General features: G+C 46.2%; 2 protein-coding genes across 16 annotated transcripts in view; both read left to right on the forward strand.

Annotated features, from left to right (window-relative positions):
- LIMA1 (LIM domain and actin binding 1) overlaps positions 1-5576 on the forward strand; it is a 107779-nt gene extending 102203 nt beyond the window's left edge. For all 7 annotated transcript variants that reach the window (XM_063785684.1, XM_024347867.3, XM_063785682.1 and 4 more), the window contains one exon: positions 3299-5576. In XM_063785684.1, coding sequence (XP_063641754.1) covers positions 3299-4304 — 1006 coding nt within the window. In that variant the 3' untranslated portion in view covers positions 4305-5576. The remainder of the gene's footprint in view (positions 1-3298) is intronic.
- Positions 5577-13628: 8052 nt separating this feature from the next.
- CERS5 (ceramide synthase 5) overlaps positions 13629-21671 on the forward strand; it is a 37535-nt gene continuing 29492 nt past the window's right edge. For 8 of the 9 annotated variants that reach the window (XR_010148304.1, XR_010148303.1, XM_016923424.3 and 5 more), the window contains exon 1: positions 13629-13957. Coding sequence is in view for 6 of the 9 variants with exons in the window: in XM_016923424.3 (XP_016778913.1) it covers positions 13764-13957 (194 nt within the window). In the remaining 3 variants the exon portion in view is untranslated. The remainder of the gene's footprint in view (positions 13958-21671) is intronic. The other variant, XM_063786680.1, reaches the window with a different exon arrangement.

Below are 21671 nucleotides of genomic sequence, written 5' to 3' on the forward strand. Positions count from 1 at the left end.
GAAGTAACCAAGATGTCACTTTCTCCAGCTTTCCTTCCTGAGCAATCCTTCCTAAAATACTCTTGAAAGATGTTTTGGCATCTGCGTGACATTTCTAGCTATTAGATAGCTCTAGCTAGACAGCTTCTCCAAACATGCAGCCAAAGTGTACCTCAGTCACTTCCACTCATTAGTTCTTCTGCTGCCCACTGTGTTAATTTTTTTCTCCAAAGCACCTTTTTTTTTTTTTTTTTTTTTTTTGGAGACAGAGTCTCACTCTGTTGCCCAGGGTGGAGTGCAGTGGTGTGATCTCAGCTCACTGCAACCTCTACCTCCTGGGTTCAAGCGATTCTCCTGCCTCAGCCTCCCAAGTAGCTGGGACTACAGGCGCCCGCCACCACACCCAGCTAATTTTTTGTATTTTTAGTAGAGACGGGGTTTCACTGTGTTAGCCAGGATGGTCTTGATCTCCTGACCTCGTGATCCACCCGCCTTGGCCTCCCAAAGTGCTGAGATTATAGGCGTGAGCCACTGTGCCTGGCTTAAAGCACCTTATTTCTTTTGTGGAAGTGCTGCCGTTTTATACCCCCTTTAACATTTGTCACTCTTCAGAATGGTTCGTAACTTAAGGGAAAAAACTTTAAAAAGATAAAACTTATCATCCTGCAAGAGACACCAAATCTCCTAAAGGCTTGTCTAGGACTGACATTAGGGAAAGACTACCTCCTGTCACCATTCTTCTATTAATCAAGCTTATATCTAGGTGTGGATATAAGGATCACACCTGTAATCCTAGCATTTTGGGAGTGCCCAGGTAGGAAGATCACTTGAGGCAAGGAGTTCAAGACTAGCCTGGGTAACATAGAGAGACCCCATCTGGTTTTTCTTTTTGAGATGGAGTCTCACTCTGTTGCCCAGGCTGGAGTGCAGTGGTGTGATCCTGGCTCACTGCAACCTTTGTCTCCCAGGTTCAAGCGATTCTCATGCCTCAGTCTCCTGAGTAGCTGGTATTACAGGCGGGCACCACCACGCCCAGCTAATTTCTTTCTTTTTTTTTTTTTTTTTCCGGAGATGGAGTCTTGCTTTGTCGCCCAGGCTGGAGTGCAGTGGCATGATGTCAGCTCACTGCAACCTCCACCTCCCAGGTTCAAGCGATTCTCCTGCCTCAGCCTCCCGAGTGGTTGGGACTACAGGCGTGTGCAACATGCCTGGCTAATTTTTGTATTTTTCATAGAGATGAGGTTTCACCATGTTAGCCACGCTGGTCTTGAACTCCTGACCTCAGTCAGTCTGCCCTCCTTGGCCTCCCAAAGTGCTGGGATTACAGGTGTGAGCAACCATGCCTGGCCAATTTTTGTATTTCTTAGTAGAGATGGGGTTTCACCATGTTGGTCAGGCTGGTCTCAAACTGCTGACCTCAAGTGATCTGCCCACCTTGGCCTCCCAAAGTGCTGGGACTGCACCTGGCCGGAGATCCCATCTCTATGAAAAATTTGGGGAGGCTGAGACTGAGGCTGGAGGATCACTTGAGCCCTGGAGGTCAAGGCTGCAGTGAGCTATGATCATACCATTGCACTCCAGCCTGGGTGACAGAGCAAGACCTCGACTCAAAGAAAAGCAAAAAACAAAAAATGGCCGGGTGCAGTCGCTCATGCCTGTAATCCCAGCACTTTGGGAGGCCGAGGTGGGCAGATCACGAGGTCAGGAGATTGAGACCATCCTGGCTAACAAGGTGAAACCCCATCTCTACTAAAAATATAAAATATTAGTCAGGTGTGGTGGCGAGTACCTGTAGTCCCAGCTACTCGGGAGGCTGAGGCAGGAGAATGGCGTGAACCTGGGAGGCGGAGCTTGCAGTGAGCTGAGATCGTGTCACTGCACTCCAGCCTGGGTGACAGAGCGAGACTCTGTCTCAAAAAAAAAACGAAAATGGCTGGGCGTGGTGGCTTATGCCTGTAATCCCAGCCCTTTGGGAGGCCAAGGCGGGCAGATCACAAGGTCAAGAGATCGAGACTATCCTGGCCAACATGATGAAACCCCGTCTCTACTAAAAATACAAAAATTTGCCATGCATGGTGGCACACACCTGTAGTCCCAGCTACTCGGGAGGCTGAGGCAGGAGAATCGCTTGAACCCAGGAGGCAGAGATTGCAGTGAGCTGAGATCATGCCACTGCACTCCAGCCTGGAGACAGAGCGAGACTCTAACAAAACAAAACAAAACAAAAAAATACAAAAATTAGCCAGGCGTGGTGGCGCACTCCTGTAATCCCAGCTACTCAGGAGGCTGAGGCAGGAGAATTGCTTGAACTTGGGAGGCAGAGGTTGCAGTGAGCCGAGATTGTGCAACTGCACTCCAGCCTGGGCGACAGAGCGAGATTCTCTCAAAAAAAGAAAAGAAAAAGAAAAAAAAAAATATATATATATATATGTTTTTATATACCGTTAAGAATAGAGTTAATTCAAGCACAAAAGCTTGATGATGACTACCCAGAAACACTGACTCCAAATGAATGGGGTCAGCATTCCAAAGTGGAGAAAGTTAAAAGTTTCACTTACACAGAAATTTTAGCAAAGATTATGACATTTTTCATATAAGACCAGTGCATATACCACAGTGATTTGATTGGGTACAGATTGGTACATTCCAAGGAAGATTATCACTCGCAAAGAAGGGATAGTGATCTGAGGGGGTCTTATCTCTGGTGCCCTTTGGTCTTCATAATTTATAGTGAAAAGAAAGAGTTGCAGCTACATGCTGTGTGACCCAGGTTGCATAGCCACATTCCTCTCAAGGCTCAGAATGATTTAAAGTTTCTATTACTGTTGTTTTTTTTTTCTTTTTTTTTTTTTTTAAGACAGTCTCACTCTATCACAGTGGCACAATCTCAGCTCACTGCAACCAACCTCTGCCTCCCGGGTTCAAGTGATTCTCCCACTTCAGCTTCCCAAGTAGCTGAGACTACAGGCATGTGCCACCACACCCAGCTAATTTTTAAATTTTTTGTAGAGATGAATTCTCACTATGTTGGCCGGGCTGGTCTCAAACTCCTGGGCTCAAGCGATCCTCTCACCCTGGCCTCCCAAAGCGCTGGGATTACAGGCATGAGCCACCGCACCCAACCCGTGCTTTGTGTTATGATAAGAAAACAAATGTGCTAAAATGGGGGTAAGGAATTCCTGGTCACTGAAGGGCTTTTAAAGATCTTTTTCTTACTTGGCATCTTCTGAAAATACTGGAATTGCCAGGTTTTAGCCTCCTGGTATAAGTGAGAGTGTGAAGATTTGCTAACTTTATGCTTTTTTTCTTTTAATGACAGTCTAGGAACATATGCATCTTTACATGGAAGAATCTATTGTAAGCCTCACTTCAATCAACTCTTTAAATCTAAGGGCAACTATGATGAAGGCTTTGGGCACAGACCACACAAGGATCTATGGGCAAGCAAAAATGAAAACGAAGAGATTTTGGAGAGACCAGCCCAGCTTGCAAATGCAAGGGAGACCCCTCACAGCCCAGGGGTAGAAGATGCCCCTATTGCTAAGGTGGGTGTCCTGGCTGCAAGTATGGAAGCCAAGGCCTCCTCTCAGCAGGAGAAGGAAGACAAGCCAGCTGAAACCAAGAAGCTGAGGATCGCCTGGCCACCCCCCACTGAACTTGGAAGTTCAGGAAGTGCCTTGGAGGAAGGGATCAAAGTGTCAAAGCCCAAATGGCCTCCTGAAGACGAAATCAGCAAGCCCGAAGTTCCTGAGGATGTCGATCTAGATCTGAAGAAGCTAAGACGATCTTCTTCACTGAAGGAAAGAAGCCGCCCATTCACTGTAGCAGCTTCATTTCAAAGCACCTCTGTCAAGAGCCCAAAAACTGTGTCCCCACCTATCAGGAAAGGCTGGAGCATGTCAGAGCAGAGTGAAGAGTCTGTGGGTGGAAGAGTTGCAGAAAGGAAACAAGTGGAAAATGCCAAGGCTTCTAAGAAGAATGGGAATGTGGGAAAAACAACCTGGCAAAACAAAGAATCTAAAGGAGAGACAGGGAAGAGAAGTAAGGAAGGTCATAGTTTGGAGATGGAGAATGAGAATCTTGTAGAAAATGGTGCAGACTCCGATGAAGATGATAACAGCTTCCTCAAACAACAATCTCCACAAGAACCCAAGTCTCCGAATTGGTCGAGTTTTGTAGACAACACCTTTGCTGAAGAATTCACTACTCAGAATCAGAAATCCCAGGATGTGGAACTCTGGGAGGGAGAAGTGGTCAAAGAGCTCTCTGTGGAAGAACAGATAAAGAGAAATCGGTATTATGATGAGGATGAGGATGAAGAGTGACAAATTGCAATGATGCTGGGCCTTAAATTCATGTTAGTGTTAGCGAGCCACTGCCCTTTGTCAAAGTGTGATGCACATAAGCAGGTATCCCAGCATGAAATGTAATTTACTTGGAAGTAACTTTGGAAAAGAATTCCTTCTTAAAATCAAAAACAAAACAAAAAAACACATTCTAAATGCTAGAGATAACTTTACTTAAATTCTTCATTTTAGCAGTGATGATATGCATGAGTGCTGTAAGGCTTGTAACTGGGGAAATATTCCACCTGATAATAGCCCAGATTCTACTGTATTCCCAAAAGGCAATATTAAGGTAGATAGATGATTAGTAGTATATTGTTACACACTATTTTGGAATTAGAGAACATACAGAAGGAATTTAGGGGCTTAAACATTACGACTGAATGCACTTTAGTATAAAGGGCACAGTTTGTATATTTTTAAATGAATACCAATTTAATTTTTTAGTATTTACCTGTTAAGAGATTATTTAGTCTTTAAATTTTTTAGGTTAATTCTCTTGCTGTGATATATATGAGGAATTTACTACTTTATGTCCTGCTCTCTAAACTACATCCTGAACTCGACGTCCTGAGGTATAATACAACGGAGCACTTTTTGAGGCAATTGAAAAACCAACCTACACTCTTCGGTGCTTGGAGAGATCTGCTGTCTCCCAAATAAGCTTTTGTGTCTGCCAGTGAATTTACTGTACTCCAAATGATTGCTTTCTTTTCTGGTGATATCTGTGCTTCTCATAATTTACTGAAAGCTGCAATATTTTAGTAATACCTTCGGGATCACTGTCCCCCATCTTCCGTGTTAGAGCAAAGTGAAGAGTTTAAAGGAGGAAGAAGAAAGAACTGTCTTACACCACTTGAGCTCAGACCTCTAAACCCTGTATTTCCCTTATGATGTCCCCTTTTTGAGACACTAATTTTTAAATACTTACTAGCTCTGAAATATATTGATTTTTATCACAGACAGTATTCCCAGGGTGAAATTAAACCAACTATAGGCCTTTTTCTTGGGATGATTTTCTAGTCTTAAGGTTTGGGGACATTATAAACTTGAGTACATTTGTTGTACACAGTTGATATTCCAAATTGTATGGATGGGAGGGAGAGGTGTCTTAAGCTGTAGGCTTTTCTTTGTACTGCATTTATAGAGATTTAGCTTTAATATTTTTTAGAGATGTAAAACATTCTGCTTTCTTAGTCTTACTTAGTCTGAAACATTTTTATTCAATAAAGATTTTAATTAAAATTCGAACTTTTCAATGTTTCTCTTCCATTATTTTCTTACGTTATTACTGTCTCTCAGGATCTACTTTTGCAGTTTGGGAAGAAAAAAATGGTACCACTTTTTTAAGTTTTAGTTGAATAGAAGCATTATCAATACATCTCACCACTAGATGGTAGTGTTGGGCTGATCTTGGATTTCAATCCTCCCTGAAGGAAGACAAATTTTTCTGGAAAATTGCAGGCAACTTGGCAAGAGAATTAATGTGTGCATTCAAAATGAGGTATTTTACCAATTCGAAATCTAGTGGTGGTTTTTATTGTTTATAACACTCAATATTGAATAATTCACCTTACAATTATGCCTAGCATGCTGAATGGATTTCCAAATGTCTCTGCTGAAAATGGACTTGTTTTTCACTTTAGGCAGATGCTTTTTTTTTTTTTTTTTTTTTTTTTTTTTTTGTAGACCGAGTCTTGCTCTGTCGCCCAGGCTACAGTACAGTGGCACCATCTCGGCTCACTTCAACCTCCGCCTCCCCGGTTCAAGTGATTCTCCTGCCTCAGACCTCCTGAGTAGCTGGGATTACAGGAGCCTGCCACCACGCCCGGCTAATTTTTGTATTTTCAGTAGACTCAGGGTTTCACCATGTTGGCCAGGCTGGTCTCAAACTCCTGACCTCGTGAACCACCCACCTCGGCTTTCTAAAGTGCTGGGATTACGTAAGGTGTAAGCCACCGTGCCTGGCGCTTTTTTCTTTTTTTTTCTTTCTTTCTTTTTTTTTTTTTTTTGTTGTTGTTGTTGTTGTTGCTGTTTTAAGATCAATGTTTGGCCGGGTGCAGTGGCTCACGCCTGTAATCCCAGCACTTTGGGAGGCCGAGGCGGGCGGATCACGAGGTCAGGAGATCAAGACCATCCTGGCTTACACGGTGAAACCCCATCTCTACTAAAAATACAAAAAATTAGCCGGGCGTGGTGGCGGGCGCCTGTAATCCCAGCTACCTGGGAGGCTGAGGCAGGAGAATGGCGTGAACCCGGGAGGCGGAGCTTGCAGTGAGACAAGATCGCGCCACCGCACTCCAGCCTGGGCAACAGAGCTAGACTTTGTCTCAAAAAAAAAAAAATCAATGTTCACACCAAGTGGGCAGATGCATTTTTGATTGATTGATATCCTTGCCTGTAGAGGCAACTGTCCCAATTGTTCAGGCTTTCTTTTTAATTGGTAGGGTTGAAATGTGGATTTCCTTGGAGAGTTAAGGCATGCTTTTTGAGTCATCTGTTACATTTTCCAGGATCCCTGTGTTTTCTAGAGTCTTGCCTGGTTTTCTGAGTGGTTGGTAGGATACTACTTTCTGCTCTTGCCCCCACTGAGTCATTTAAAGATCCATGTTCAGACCGGGCGCAGTGGCTCATGCCTGTAATCCCAGCACTTTGGGAGGCCGAGGCGGTCGGATCACCTGAGGTCAGGAGTTGGAGACCAGCCTGGCCAACATGGAGAAAACCCATCTCTACTAAAAATACAAAATTAGCCGGGCGTGGTGGCACATGCCTGTAATCCAAGCTACTCAGGAGGGTAAGGCAGGAGAATCGCTTGAACCCGGGAGGCAGAGGTTGCAGTGAGCGGACATCACACCATAGCACTCCAGCCTGCGCAACAACGGCGAAACTCCGTCTCAAAAAAATTAAAAGCCGGGTGCGGTGGCTCATGCCTGTAATTCCAGCACTTTGGGAGGCAGAGGCGGGAGGATAACCTGAGGTCGGGAGTTCCAGACCAGCGTGACCAACATGGAGAAACCGCGTCTCTACTAAAAATACAAAATTAGCCGGGCATGGTGGCAGGTGCCTGTAATCCCAGGTACTAGAGAGGCTGAGGCAGGAGAATCGCTTGAACCTGGAAGGCAAAGGTTGCGGTGAGCCAAGATTGTGCCATTGCACTCCAGCCTGGGCAACAAGAGCAAAACTCCATCTCAAAAAAAAAAAAAAAAAAATCCATATTCACATTAATCCAAAAGCTCCCATTGATATAAAATATCCAATCCTGGCTTGAACTTCTGTGACTTGTGTTTTACTATAATCCATCCACATGATACTCACATTATGCACTGACTTTATACAAAAAAGTTTAAGTACCTGTGGATATCAGTTGAGTGGGCCACCACTTGGGGACTGAGATTACCCTCAGAAGAACTCTTTTTGACTGGGTGCGGTGGCTCACGCCTGTAATCCCAGCACTTTGGGAGGCTGAGGTAGGTGGATCACAAGCTCAGGAGTTCAAGGCCAGCCTGGCCAGCATGGTGAAACCCCATCTCTACTAAAAATACAAAAATTAGCTGGGCATGGTGGTACATGCCTATAGTCCCAGCTACTCAGGAGGCTGAGGCAGGAGAATCACTTGAACCCAGGATGTGGAGGCTGCAGTGAGCCGAGATTGCACCACTGCACTCCAGCCTAGGCAACAGAGTGAGACTCCATCTAAAAACAAAACAAAACAAAACAAAACAAAAAAAACCTCTTTTCTATGCCTTTCAAGGGCTAAGATATAGACATATCATGGGTACACAGAGTAGGAACAAGGAATAGCTCCAGAGTCAATATAAAGAAAGGATGTCCTAGCCAAAAGAATGACCAGATAACACCGAACATTCTTAGAAAACAAAAGCAGCCAAACAGAAAAAGCATTAATCATTTGTTCTTTTAGCTCTCTAAATGAAGGCTACCTTGTTTGGACCTGGTATATCACTGGTGACTATAGGGTGATGAGAGCTTTTCTGTAAAGCAGAAAAAGGGGCCAGCTTGGGACTTATGATGGTTAAGGAGGCTCTGCTCATGACTGCTACAAGGCCAGCTTGGTTCCAGTGACTTGCTGGATCACTCTTGGGCAAGGTGAAAGTAAATTTGCTTTGCATTACATATTTCATTAGCAATGTTTCCCAACAGCCAAGAGACTGGGAATTGGTACATGCTCATTTTTCTGGGGATAGAATCATGAACAGGGGCCAGGCGCAGTAGCTCATGCCTGTAATCCCAGCACTTTGGGAGGCCAAGGTGGGCAGATCACCTGAGGTCAGGAGTTGGAGACCAGCCTGGCCAACACGGCGAAACCCCGTCTCTACTAAAAATACAAAAATTAGCCAGATGTAGTGGCGTGCACCTGTAATCCCAGCTACTTGGGAGGCTGAGGCAGGAGAATTGCTTGAACCTGGGAGGCGGAGGTTGCAGTGAGCTGAGATGGCGCCACTGCACTCCAGCCTGGGTGACAGAGCAAGACTCCATCTCAAAAAAAAAAAAAAAAAAATCATGAATAGGGTCTCAGACCAAGATCATTGTGTACTGGTGGTTCCTGTATGCTAAGTTAGTATGTCCTCTGTTCCTTGAGATGCTGATTGAAAATCCCATGGGGCTGGGTTTATTACTTCCTTTTAAAATACATCTTTTTTTTTTTTTTTTTTTTTTTGAGATGGAGTCTCCATTTGTTGCCCAGGCTGGAGTGCAGTGGCACAATCTCGGGTCACTGCAACCTCCGTCTCCCGGGTTCAAGCGATTCTCCTGCCTTAGCCTCCCGAGTAGCTGGAACTACAGGCACCTGCCACCATGCCCAGCTAATTTTTATATTTTTGTACAGGTGGATTTTTGCCATGTTGGCCAGGCTGGTCTTGAACTCCTGACCTCAGGTGATCCGCCTGCCTCAGCCTCCCAAAGTGCTGGGATTACAGGCGCGAGCCACCGTGCCCAGCCCTTTAAAACTGTATCTTAATATAGTGTAGTTACCATGAAGCTATTCCTGGGTTTGGATGGAAGTGGCTTCAGGCAGTGGTTCACAGAACAGCAGCAGTGGCATCACCTATGAGTTTGTTAGAAATGGGAAATGCAAATTCATAGATCCTACCCCCAAACTCATGAAAGCAGAATCTCTCTGGATGGGGTCCAGGAACTTAAAGAAACTCTCTTTGTGCGAGATGGGACAAGCTGATATCTGAGCTGATGCTAAAGTTTGAGAGGCACTGAACTAAAATGAAGCTAACCAGCTGGGCTCGGTGGCTCACACCTGTAATCCCAGCACTTTGGGAGGCCAAGGCGGGCGGATCACCTGAGGTCAGGAGTTTAAGACCAGCCTGGCCAACATGGTTAAACCTCGTCTCATAAAAATACAAAAATTAGGCCGGGCGCAGTGGCTCATGCCTGTAATCCCAGCACTTTGGGAGGCCAAGGTGGGCGGATTACAAAGTCAGGAGATTGAGACCATCCTGGCTAATACAGTGAAACCCCGTCTCTACTAAAAATACAAAAAAATTAGCCAGGTGTGGTGGTGGGCGCCTGTAGTCCCAGCTACTAGGGAGGCTGAGGCAGGAGAATGGCATGAACCTGGGAGGCGGAGCTTGCAGTGAGCCGAGATCGCGCCACTGCTCTCCAGCCTGGGCGACAGAGCTAGACTCCGTCTCAAAAAAAAAAAAAAAAAAATTCGGCCGGGTGTGGTGGCTCAAGCCTGTAATCCCAGCCATTTGCGAGGCCCAGGCGGGTGGATCACTTGGGTCAGGAGTTCCATGGCCAACATAGCGAAACACTATCTCTACTAAAAATACAAAAATTAGCAGGGCATGGTGGAGCCTGCCTGTAATCCTAGCTACTCGGGAGGCTGAGGGGAGAGAACAGCTTGAACCCAGGAGACGGAGGCTGAAGTGAGCCGAGATCCCACCAGTGCACTCCAGCCTGGGCTACAGACCGAGACTCCATTTCAAAAAAAAAAAAAAAACTTTAGGCTGGGCGGAGTGGCCTCACGCCTGTAGTCCCAGCACTTTGGGAGTGTGAGAAATCGGAAAGTTCTTCAAAGATTATAAAAAGTCACAATTTCTTACTATAAGATTGCTATCCACTACGTGTGTGTGTGTATGTGTGTGTGTGTGTGTGTGTGTGTATATATATATATATATATTCCAAATCAGCTGTCCTAGATTGCTCCTGCGTGCCTGGACAGAACTAGACAAGCCCCAGTCCACAGTGCATGCCATTCCTTATTTGGTGATGCTTCCTTAATGATCCCTGGGCAACTTCCTTTTCTTTCTTTGTTCTGTTCCCCTTAACCAATTTTAAAAGTTTTAAACTAACAGCCAATCAGGTAAAGTGTAAAATGTGAGGTCCTATTCCAGCCAATGGAAAACGGACACAGCAGTAGGGTAGACGCCTCAGATTATAAATAACTCTGTCTCCTTTGTTCGGTGTGCTCTCATGGCTAGACAGCTTTTGAGTAGCAGCACCCTTTCTGCAGAAAGTAAAGCTCTCCTTGCTGAGAGATCATTTGTTCCCGTGTTTTTTTTTTTTGTTTTTGTTTTGTTTTGTTTTCTTTTTGCAACACCAAAAACTTCATTCCCAACAGGGAGACTGAGACAGGCGGATCACTTGAAGTCAGGAGTTCGAGACCAGCCTGGCCAACATGGTGAAACCCCAGGCTCTATCAAAAAATACAAAAATTAGGCGGGTGTGGTGGTACGTGTCTGTAGTCCCAGCTACTCGGGAGGCTGAGAAGGGAGGATCTCTTGAACCCAGAGGTGGAGGTTGCAGTGAGCAGAAATGGCACCACTGCGCTCCAGCCTGGGTGTGAGACTCCTTCTCACAAAAAAACATGCAAACAAACAAAACAGCCAAATTTAAAGGAGTTTTTTGTTTGTTTGTTTGTTTTGTTTTTTCTTTCCAAGACGAAGTCTCACTCCATTGTCCAGGATAGAGTGCAGTGGCGCTATCTCGGCTCACTGCAACCTCCGCCTCCTGGGTTCAAGCGATTCTCTTGCCTCAGCTTCCCAAGTAACTGGGACTACAGACACGCACCACCACGCCCAGCTAATTTTTGTATTTTTAGTAGAGACGGAGTTTCACCATGTTAGCCAGGATGGTCTCGATCTCCTGACCTGTGATCCGCCTGCCTCGGCCTCCCAAAGTGTTAGGATTACAGGCGTGAGCCACCGTGCCCAGCCTAAAGGAGTTTGAGCAATGTATGATTCTCAAATTGGGCAGCCCCTGAATCACAGCACATTCAGAGAGACCCAGCATATCCACAGAGACCCAGCATATTCACGTGGTGGAAGATTTACGGACAGCAAAATGAAAGTGAGGTACAGAAACAACCAGATTGGTTACAGATCAGCGTTTGTCTCATTTGAACTTGGTTGGAACAGTTGGCTACATTTGATTGGCCAAAATTCAGTGATTGGCACCGGTGTGGTCTACGTTCGATTTACACCTCCACTTGTTACAGTTCACAATGTACAGAAAACCTTCAGGCCGAACTTAAATATGTAAGGAGGCAGCTTTAGATTAAACTTGACTTAACACTAGCTACCACTTCTTACCTACATAACTTTGGGCAAGTTGTTTGGCCTCACTGGACCTCAGTTTACTTACCCAGTGGGGATAACAAGATCAACTTTATAGGGTGAAGGAGTGAAATAACCTGTGTAAAATGTTCCATGCAGTGCCTGGCACACAGGAAACCTCATTAAACATTGGCTATTTATTTTGTTTTGCCTTTAGGTCCTTTAGATATACTTTTTTTTTTTTTTTTTTTTTTTTTTTTTTTTTTTTTTTTGAGACGAGTCTCACTTTGTCGCCCAGGCTGGAGTGTAGTGGTGCAATCTGGGCTCACTGCAAGCTCCGCCTCCCGGGTTCACGCCATTCTCCTGCCTGAGCCTCCCAAGTAGCTGAGACTACAGGCGCCCGCCACCATGCCTGGCTAATTTTTTGTATTTTAATAGATATGGGGTTTCACCGTGTTAGCCAGTATGGTCTCGATCTCCTGACCTCATGATCCGCCCGCCTCGGCCTCCCAAAGTGTTGGGATTACAGATGAGCCGCGCCCGGCCTTTTTATGTTTGTTTTTGTTTTGAGACGCTCTGTTGCCTAGGCTGGAGGGCAATGGCGCGGTCTCGGCTCACTGTGATCTCCGCCTCAAGCAATTCTCCTGCCTCAGCCTCCCGAGTAGCTAGGATTACAGGCATGCACCACCACACCCGGGTAATTTTTGTATTTTTAGTAGGGACGGGGTTTCACCATGGCCAGCCTGGTCTCGAACTCCTTACCTCAGGTGATTCTTCCGCCTTGGCCTTCCAACGTGCTGGGATTACAGGCGTGAGCCACCACACCCGGCCTGCCTTTACGTATACTTTTTGAGTGCTTCCCTTTTCACTTTGTTTTTCTTCCATTTCCTTTTCCCCAAGAGAAGAATAAAAGGATTTTTGTAAACTTTTTTTATTTTTATTTTGGGACGGAGTCTTTGGTCTGTCGCCCAGGCTGGAGTGCAATGGCGCGATCTCGGCTCACTGCGACCTCCGCCTCCCAGGTTCAAGCGATTCTCCTGTCCCAGCTTTCCGAGTAGCTGGGATTACAGGCACAGCGCCACCAGGCCCAGCTAATTTTTGTATTTTTAGTAGAGACGGGGTTTGGCCATGTTGGCCAGGCTGGTCTCGAACTCCTGACCTCAGGTGATCCGCCAGCCTCGGCCTCTGAAAGTGCTGGGATTACAGGCGTGAGCCACCGCGCCCGGCCTTTTGTAAACTGTTAAGTCCATTTTTTTCTGAGGAAAAGTGACGAATTTTTAAGGGATAAAGCAGTGAAAGTAGGCTGAGGTCACGGGGCACGAAGGGAAGAAAAGGTTGGGAGCGAAAAGAACTCTAGTGGCGGACAGTAGTGGGCAGGACCAGCTGACATCCAAGAGAAGCCCTGACCTGAGAGATCGATCTGGCCTCCGGGAGTGGAGACAGAGGTACCGCCTGGGTGGGAGCCGGAACGGATTCGATTCCAACAGGCTGAGAAAGGAGAATGTCCCTGTAAAGGAGCTAGGCCTGAAATAAGGGGTGTGGCCGTGGCTGGATGGAAGAGTGAGGGAGGAGTAGAAGCGTGGCCTAGACCAGCAGCAAAAGAGGGCGGGCCCAGGGCCGCCCGAGGCGTGGTCCCAGGGCCGGGCTGGGCGAGTCAGAGGCTCGGGAAGGGGCGTGGATCCCCGGAGGCGGTCCCCGGGTTGCAGTGAGGGAAATGGGCCGGGAGGAGAGATGGGCGGTGAAGAGGCCCGGCCCTGCCAGGGAGGCGGGCGGATCCGTGGCAGTGACCAGAAGGGGCCGGAAGGGGGTGGCCGCCGGCCGGGCCCCGCCCTGGGGCCGCCTCCCCGCGGGTTCCGTTGGCTGTGGCGGCAGCTGACGCTTGTGGCGGCGGTGGTTTCGGGGTGGGCGTAAGATGGCGACAGCGCAGGGACCCCTAAGCTTGCTGTGGGGCTGGCTGTGGAGCGAGCGCTTCTGGCTACCCGAGAACGTGAGCTGGGCTGATCTGGAGGGGCCGGCCGACGGCTACGGTTACCCCCGCGGCCGGCACATCCTCTCGGTGTTCCCGCTGGCGGCGGGCATCTTCTTCGTGAGGCTGCTCTTCGAGCGGTGAGAGCCCGGGAGCGAGCGGCTCGGGGGCCGGGCGCGGGCCGGGGGCGCCCCGCTGTGGGAAGGGCCGAGGGCCGGAAGCAGAACTGCAAGGAAAGCCCGGAAGCAGGGGCTGGGGGAGCTTGGGCCGCGGCGGGTGATGCTAGGCGCGTGGGCGAGGTGGTAGCCTAGATGGAGAAGGAGTTTGGGGCGTGGGCAAGAGAAAGAGTGAGGGTCTAGGGGAATGCTGGGACCCTTCAATGTTAGATCCGGAGTTGGATTGGGGGGGTTATATAGGCCTCCTCCCAACCTCCAAGGGTCCTACAGATGAGGAAACAGGTTCAGTGTGAGCTCTGGCAGAGGCCCCGAAGAGAGGGATAGGAAGGGGCCAGGAGAACCAGAGCTAGTTGTGACCATGGAAGCCGAGGGGTCAACGCAAGGGCCAGACGTTCCAAGGGAAAGGAATGGACTCATCAGACTCTTAAGATTTGTTAGGACGCTTGAGTTTCCGAGAATTGGGGGGAACAGGATTAGTTTGGCCCTAAGAGTTGGTTTGGTATGTCAACTCATGCACGTTTGTTGGTAGGAGGGTAGAAATCTGGTTGGGATAGGGTGTGGTGGAGCCCTAGGCTTCCAAAGTAATGGAAAGATGTCAGATTAGTTGCAGAACAGGCCTTGGGGCCTGAAATGGAAGGAGGAGTGTTCGAAGGCATGGAGGAGAGCCACAGGGCTTTATCAGAGGACAGCTATATTGAGCCAGATTCTTTTTTTTTTTTTTTTTTTTTTTGAGACAGAGTTTCGCTCTTGTTGCCCAGGCTGGCGTGCAATGGCACGATCTCGGCTTACCGCGACCTCCGCCTCCCCTGTTGAAGCGATTCTCCTGCCTCAGCCTCCCGAGTAGCTGGAATTACAGGCAGGCGCCACCACGCCCTGGCTACTTTTTGTATTTTTAGTAGAGACCGGGTTTCGCCATGTTGGCCAGGCTGGTCTGTAACTCCTGACCTCAAGTGATCCGCCCGCCTCTGCCTCCCAAAGTGCTGGGATTACAGGCGTGAGCCACCGCACCCGGCCTTAAGCCAGCTTCTAAATGAGTTTAGCAGAATTGCAATATACTTTGTTCAACCACGTGATTTCACCTTTAAGTGAATGGATCATATGTTTGTCCAAGATAAAGATATTCACTGAGGCTTTGGTGTGTGATATTATAATGTGAATTTATACCTGTGGGTGATTTTGATCAAGTCTACTCAGACTCCAAGAAAGGAGACATGTTTCTGCCATAGGCCAGGTAATGAGGGTGGTTCTTGGACATCTGTTCGTTTTGCCTTTATCCAAGCATAAATGATTGTAATGCAGGAATGCCCTTTCTAGGATGGGAATATGTTGCAGGTGAAATAATCTGTTAATTTCTGAAAGATAGCATCTGTTTGGGATTGCTTCTTTGATTTGCCTACTGTTTTTGACTCAAGTCTTTCAAAATCTTGTGTTCTATTTAGCTAGTCACGCATCCATTTATTCGTAGTATTTGTGCATCATCATCAAAATGCTCTGCCAGACGTTCAAGTGCAAAAATAAAGATGCTTAAGTGAAGCAAATGAAACCCAAAGATCTAAATGGCTTTCCTTGGCCCTCAGGAACTTGGTGTAGCAAGGTTTTCTTTTTTTCATTTTTTTTTTTTTTTTTTTTGAGATGGAGTCTCGCTCTGTCGCCCAGGCTGGAGTGCAGTGGCGCGATCTCAGCTCACTGCAAGCTCCGCCTCCCGGGTTCACGCCATTCTTCTGCCTCAGCCTCCCGAGTAGCTGAAACTACAGGCGCCCGCCACCATGTCCGGCTAATTTTTTGTATTTTTAGTACAGACGGGGATTCACCGTCTTAGCCAGGATGGTCTCGATCTCCTGACCTCGTAATACGCCCGCCTCGGCCTCCCAAAGTGCTCGGATTACAAGCGTGAACCGCCGCGCCCGGCCTTGTTTTGTCTTTTTATGTGTAATCGTTGTATTTAGTCATCCTGGAGTGGAGGCACAAACTGCTTGTCTGTCTTTGGAATAAACTAGATCCAGGTACTCTCTTCGATAGTCTCTGTATATGAGGGCCAAAAAAAAAAAGGAGGAAGGCAATGTAATCACTACAAAGGAAAATACACAAGTCAGGACAAAATTTTTTTTTAAAAGGTGATTTTCATAGAAAAACATCTCTGCTTTTCATATAAATATGTGCCAATATGGAAATTTCCCCATGTTAGTAATAAGAGGAAATAGTTTGTTGCTTATAAACACCCATTTTATATAAACTTACGTATCTCTTGAGATTCCAAAGTGTTCCCTCAGATGGCTGAAGACATATATCCCCTGGCAGAGCTGCTGGAAGGGATCCTTTACCTGTGGGAATTCTATCTGAGTGTTTCTATGGTGCTCCAGTGTCAGAGGAGTACAGGTGGATGGGAATACTGAGCTGAAAGCATTCTAGTATGATAATTCTTGGCTAGTAAGGACAGGCACCTTGTTTGTCTCATGTTTGCTCTTAGGAAAGTTTAACCCTAGAAGCACTCTTGCTATTTTGTTTCTTTTAAGACCCATTACCTCAGTAATATAATTCACTGCTGAATTGCCAATTCCTCTTTTACCGTTCTGGTCTTCCATAAAGAAAATAGACCACTCCACTCTTATTGTTGTTTTTGAGACAGGGTCTCAGTCTCACCCAGGCTGGACTGCAGTGGCACGAAGCTCACTCCAGCCTCGACCTCTTTGGCTCAAGCAATCCTCCCACCTCAGCCTCCCAAGTAGCCAGGACCATAGGTGCACACCACTATGCCCAGCTAATTAAAAAAAAAAAAAAAAAAAAATTGGGGGAGCGGGGCATGGTGGCTCACACCTGTAATCCCAGCACTTTGGGAGGCCGAGGCAGGGAGATCACTTGAGGCCAGGAGTTCGAGACCAGCCTGGCCAACATGGTGAAACCCCATCTCTACTAAAAATATAAAAATTAGCTGAGCATAGTGGTACATGCCTGTAATCCCAGCTACTCAGGAGGCTGAGGCATGAGAATTGCTTGAGTTGGAGAGGCAGAGGTTGCAGTGAGCCAAGATCACACTGTTGCACTCCAGCCTGGGCAGCAGAGGAAAACTCTGTCTCAAAAAAAAAAAAAAAAAAATTGTAGAGGCTGGGCATGGTGGCTCATGCCTGTAATCCCAGCACTTTGGGAGGCCGAGGAGGGCAGATCACTTGAGCCTAGGAGTTTGAGACCAGCCTTGGCAACATGGTGAAACCTTGTCTCTACAAAAAAATTTAAAAATTAGCTGGGTGTGATGGTGCATGCCTATAGTCTCTAGTCTCATCTACTTGGGAGGCTGAGGCAGGAGGATTGCTTGAACCCGGGAGGTTGAGACTGCAGTGAGCCATGATCAAACCACTGTACTTCAGCCTGGGTGACAGAGTGAGACCCTGTCTCAGAAAAATAAATAAAATAAATTTTTGTAGAGGCCTGAGCTCCTGGCTTCAAGCCATCCTCCTGCCTCAGCTTCCCAAAGTTTTGGGATTACTGGCATGAGCCACTGCCCCTGGCCTAGAGCCACTTGTAGAATGCAATAGAAGGCATATCAAAAATATCGGGGCATGGCCTTGCATGCTGGCTCACACCTGTAATCCCAGCACTTTGGGAGGCCGAGGCAGGCAGATCACTTGAGGTCAGGAGTTTGAGACCAGCCTGGCCAACAACATGAAATCTCATCTCTACTAAAAGTACAAAAATAGCCCCGCGTAGTGGCGGGCGCCTGTAATCCCAGCTACTTGGGAGGCTGAGGCAGGAGAATGGCTTGAACCTGGAAGGTGGAGGTTGTAGTGAGCTGAGATCGTGCCACTGGACTCCAGCCTGGGCAACAGAGCGACACTCCGTCTCAAAAATAAATAAATATTGGGGCCTGGCATGGTGGCTCACACCTGTAATCCCAACACTTTGGAGGCCAAGGTGAGAGAATTGCTTGAGACCAGGAGTTTGAGATCAGCCTGGGCAACATAGCGAGACCCTGATTCTACAAAAAATAAAAATGTTAGCCAGATGTGGTGGCATGCATCTGTAGTCCCAGCTACTCAGGAGGCTGATGCAGGAAGATGGCTTGAGCCCAGGAGTTCAAAGCTGCAATGAACTATGATAGCACCAGTGCACTCCAGCCTGGGCAAAGGAGTGAGACCCTGTCTCTTAAAGAAAGAGAGGCCGGGCGCAGTGGCTCATGCCTGTAATCCCAGCACTTTGGGAGGCTGAGACGGGCTGATCACCTGAGGTCAGGAGTTCGAGACCAACCTGGCTAACATGGTGAAACCCCATCTCTACTAAAAATACAAAAATTAGCTGGGCGTGATGGCATGTGCCTATAATCCCAGCTACTTGGGAGGCTGAGGCAGGAGAATCTCTTGAACCCGGGAGGTGGAGGTTGCAGTGAGCCAAGATCACACCACTGCACTTCAGCTTAGGCAATAGAGCGAGACTCTATCACAAAAAAAAAAAAAAAAGGAGAGAGAGAGAGAGAAATAAAGAGGTATATTGGGACAATTAGTCATCTTTCCTACATTTTCTCTTTTTTTCAGAGCCCAGAATACTTGCATACCTTTTCTCATTCTAAAATCCTACCTATTTAGTTTTTTAGAAATGATTTATGTAGTAATCATAGACTGCTAAAAGCTAGAACTCCGACCTCCTTTTACAGACAGTTACTAAGGCTTAGAAACATCCTTCAGCTTTTTAGAGGTTGCAACATACAACTGGTCTTTTTCCCCAGCCCAGTTCTCTTTCACTGATAGGGCCGTTCATCTTTTCCTATTCCTTAAACCCCCTTTCAAGTGTTAAGATTTAACCTCTTGTTCTAGTATTCTAGTATTTGAAGAACAAATTTACTTCCTGTTACACACTTCATATACATTTAAAAAAAAAAAAAGGAACAAATCAGCCAGGCATGGTGGTTCACGCCTATAATCCCAGCACTTTGGGAGGTCAAGGCAGGTGGATTAACTGAGGTCAGGAGTTCGAGACCGGCCTCGCCAACATGGTGAAACCCTGTCTTTACTAAAAATACAAGAAATTAGCTGGGTGTGGTGGCACGCGCCTTAAGTCCCAGCTACTCGGGAGGCTGAGGCAGGAGAATCGCTTGAACCTAGGAGGCGGAGGTTGCGGTGAGCTGAGATCATGCCACTGCACTCCAGCTTGGGCAACAGAGTGAGACTCTGTCTCAAAAAAAAAAAAAAAGAAGAAGAAGAAGAACAAATCTGTATTCATCCTGTTCTTAGTTATTTAACATTATCCTTTTAACTTGAACTTTGCTTTTTTTTTTTTCTTTTTTTGAGACGGAGTCTCATTCTCTCACCCAGGCTGGAATGCAGTGACTTGATCTCAGCTCATTGCAGCCTCTGCTTCCCAGGTTCAAGCAGTTCTCATGCCTCAGCCTCTCGAGTAGCTAGGAGTACAGGCACACACTACCACAGCCAGCTAATTTTCATATTTTTAGTAGAGACAGGGTTTTGCCATGTTGGCCAGGCCGGTCTTCAACTCCCAGCCTCAAGTGATCCACCTGCCTCGGCCTCCCAAAGTGCTAGGATTACAGGCGTGAGCCACCGCATCTGGCCAACTTTGCTTTGTTTGTTTGTTTCATATCATTGCATATTTAAATGCATCTTACTCTATGTGCCTAGATACATAGTCTCTATTTGTGTTTCAGGAATCTCCCAAAGAATAAATATAGAGGGTACAATTTGGTCTTACTTTCTCTTCCTTCTCATCAACCACACTGAGCATTTATTAAATATTTTTTAAGTTTCCATATTCCCTATAGAGAACTGTAGCCTCACCTGATGGGGATGACTTGGAAAGCCATCTGACCATAAGTTAAGCATATTTAGCTATTTTGTTAAAGAACTGCAGAAAGGTGATTATTACCCACCAAAGCACAGAGGCTTGCCTTTGTGGGCCTCTGTTGACTGGTTCATTGCAGTGGACTGTACTCTTGCACAGTGCCTCAGTGCAGCATGTGAGTATTTACAGAATGATTGAGAAGGGTCTATTCTTGTCCACTCAGATGCCCTGAGGAGTAACCCAGAATCTAATTCTTCAATCTGAAATAGATATTTGGCTTAAGAGAGGTGAAATTATAATTTCTTTGTTTCTGTTGTTAAATTTCACCATACTATGTTTGCATGTTGTACACTTTTCTACAGCTTCTCTTTCTCCCCTTTCCTCTTACACACACTCAGGCTACCCACTGTTACCTATCGAAAGAGAGATAAGAAAGTCTTCCACTTGTTGCTTCTTTGAATATTGTGTGCTGATTAGGGAAAGAATAGTCCAAGGTGTGGTCCAAGTCCAAGTAGGCCTCTTGGATCTGACTTAAACTGAATCTTAAAGATAAAATTGTTTGAAACTTAGTATTTTGTCCCTTGAGCATATTTTCCCTGGGATCAAGTAGGAGTTTGAGACAATATTGATACCATCAGATCTATATAGGTTCATTTATTTTAAATACGGTACTATAATAGGAGCTTTATGTTGCCAGAAGAAAGTAATTTTGCGAATTATACAGGAGATAGCTGAGAGCTTTCACCGCTGCTTATTCATTATTCCAATCCCCTCTTCTCTCTTATTACTTCAAGGCAACCTCACTGGGGTGTCTAAAGAGCCCTCTCAATGCCATTCTCTCAGTGGGGATTGAACAGACTCATTCGCTGGCCTGTCATGTAACTGACAACAAGAGTAGTGATTCATTTTCTTGTGCATGTTTCCATTTATTTCCTTTTTTCTTTTCTTTTTTTTTCTTTTCTTTTTTTTTTTTTTTGAGACAGAGTCTCGCTCTGTTACCCAGGCTAGAGTGCAGTGGCACAATCTCAGCTCACTGCAACCTCCGCCTCCTGGGTTCAAGCGATTCTCCTGCCTCAGCCTCCTGAGTAGCTAGGACTACAGGTGTGTACAACCACGCCCAGCTAATTTTTGTATTTTTAGTAGAGATGGGGTTTTGCCATGTTGGCCAGACTGGTCTCGAACTCCTGACCTCAGGTGATCTACCCACCTCGGCCTCCCAAAGTGCTGGGATTACAGGTGTGAGCCACCACACCCGGTCTCAATTTTTAATTGATTACATATTGACAGTACTTTTGACATATCAAGTTAAACAAAATACATTGTCAACATTAATTTCACTTGTTTCTTTTTCACTTTTTAAAATGTGGATATTAGAAAATTTTAAATTACAGGCTGGGCACGGTGGCTAATGCCTATAATCCCAGCACTTTGGGAGGCTGAGGTGGGCAGATGACCTGAGGTCAGGAGTTCGAGACCAGCCTGACCAACATGGTGAAACCCCATCACTAAAAATACAAAAATTAGCTGGGTGTGGTGGTAGGCACCTGTAATCCCAGCTACTCAGGAGGCTGAGGCAGGAGAATCGCTTGAACCTGTGAGGTGGAGGTTGCAGCGAGCCAAGATCGCACCATTGCACTCCAGCCTGGGCAACAGAGCGAGACCCTGTCTCAAAAAAGAAAAGAAAATTTTAAATTACATATGTGACTCACATTATATTTCTGTTGGATGGTGATGACAGTAATTCAGACAATATTAATAATAATTGAGAAAATAATTTTAATGTAAATTCACATTTGATATACTTTTTAGGATCAAAAGATGATGCAAAGGTATTAGATGTTCCTTTAAATAATGAATCTAAGACATTTTAGTAAAAATAAGATTTTTAAATGTAAAT

This window comes from Pan troglodytes, chromosome 10 (assembly GCF_028858775.2).
Source record: "Pan troglodytes isolate AG18354 chromosome 10, NHGRI_mPanTro3-v2.0_pri, whole genome shotgun sequence".
Classification (NCBI taxonomy): domain Eukaryota; kingdom Metazoa; phylum Chordata; class Mammalia; order Primates; family Hominidae; genus Pan; species Pan troglodytes.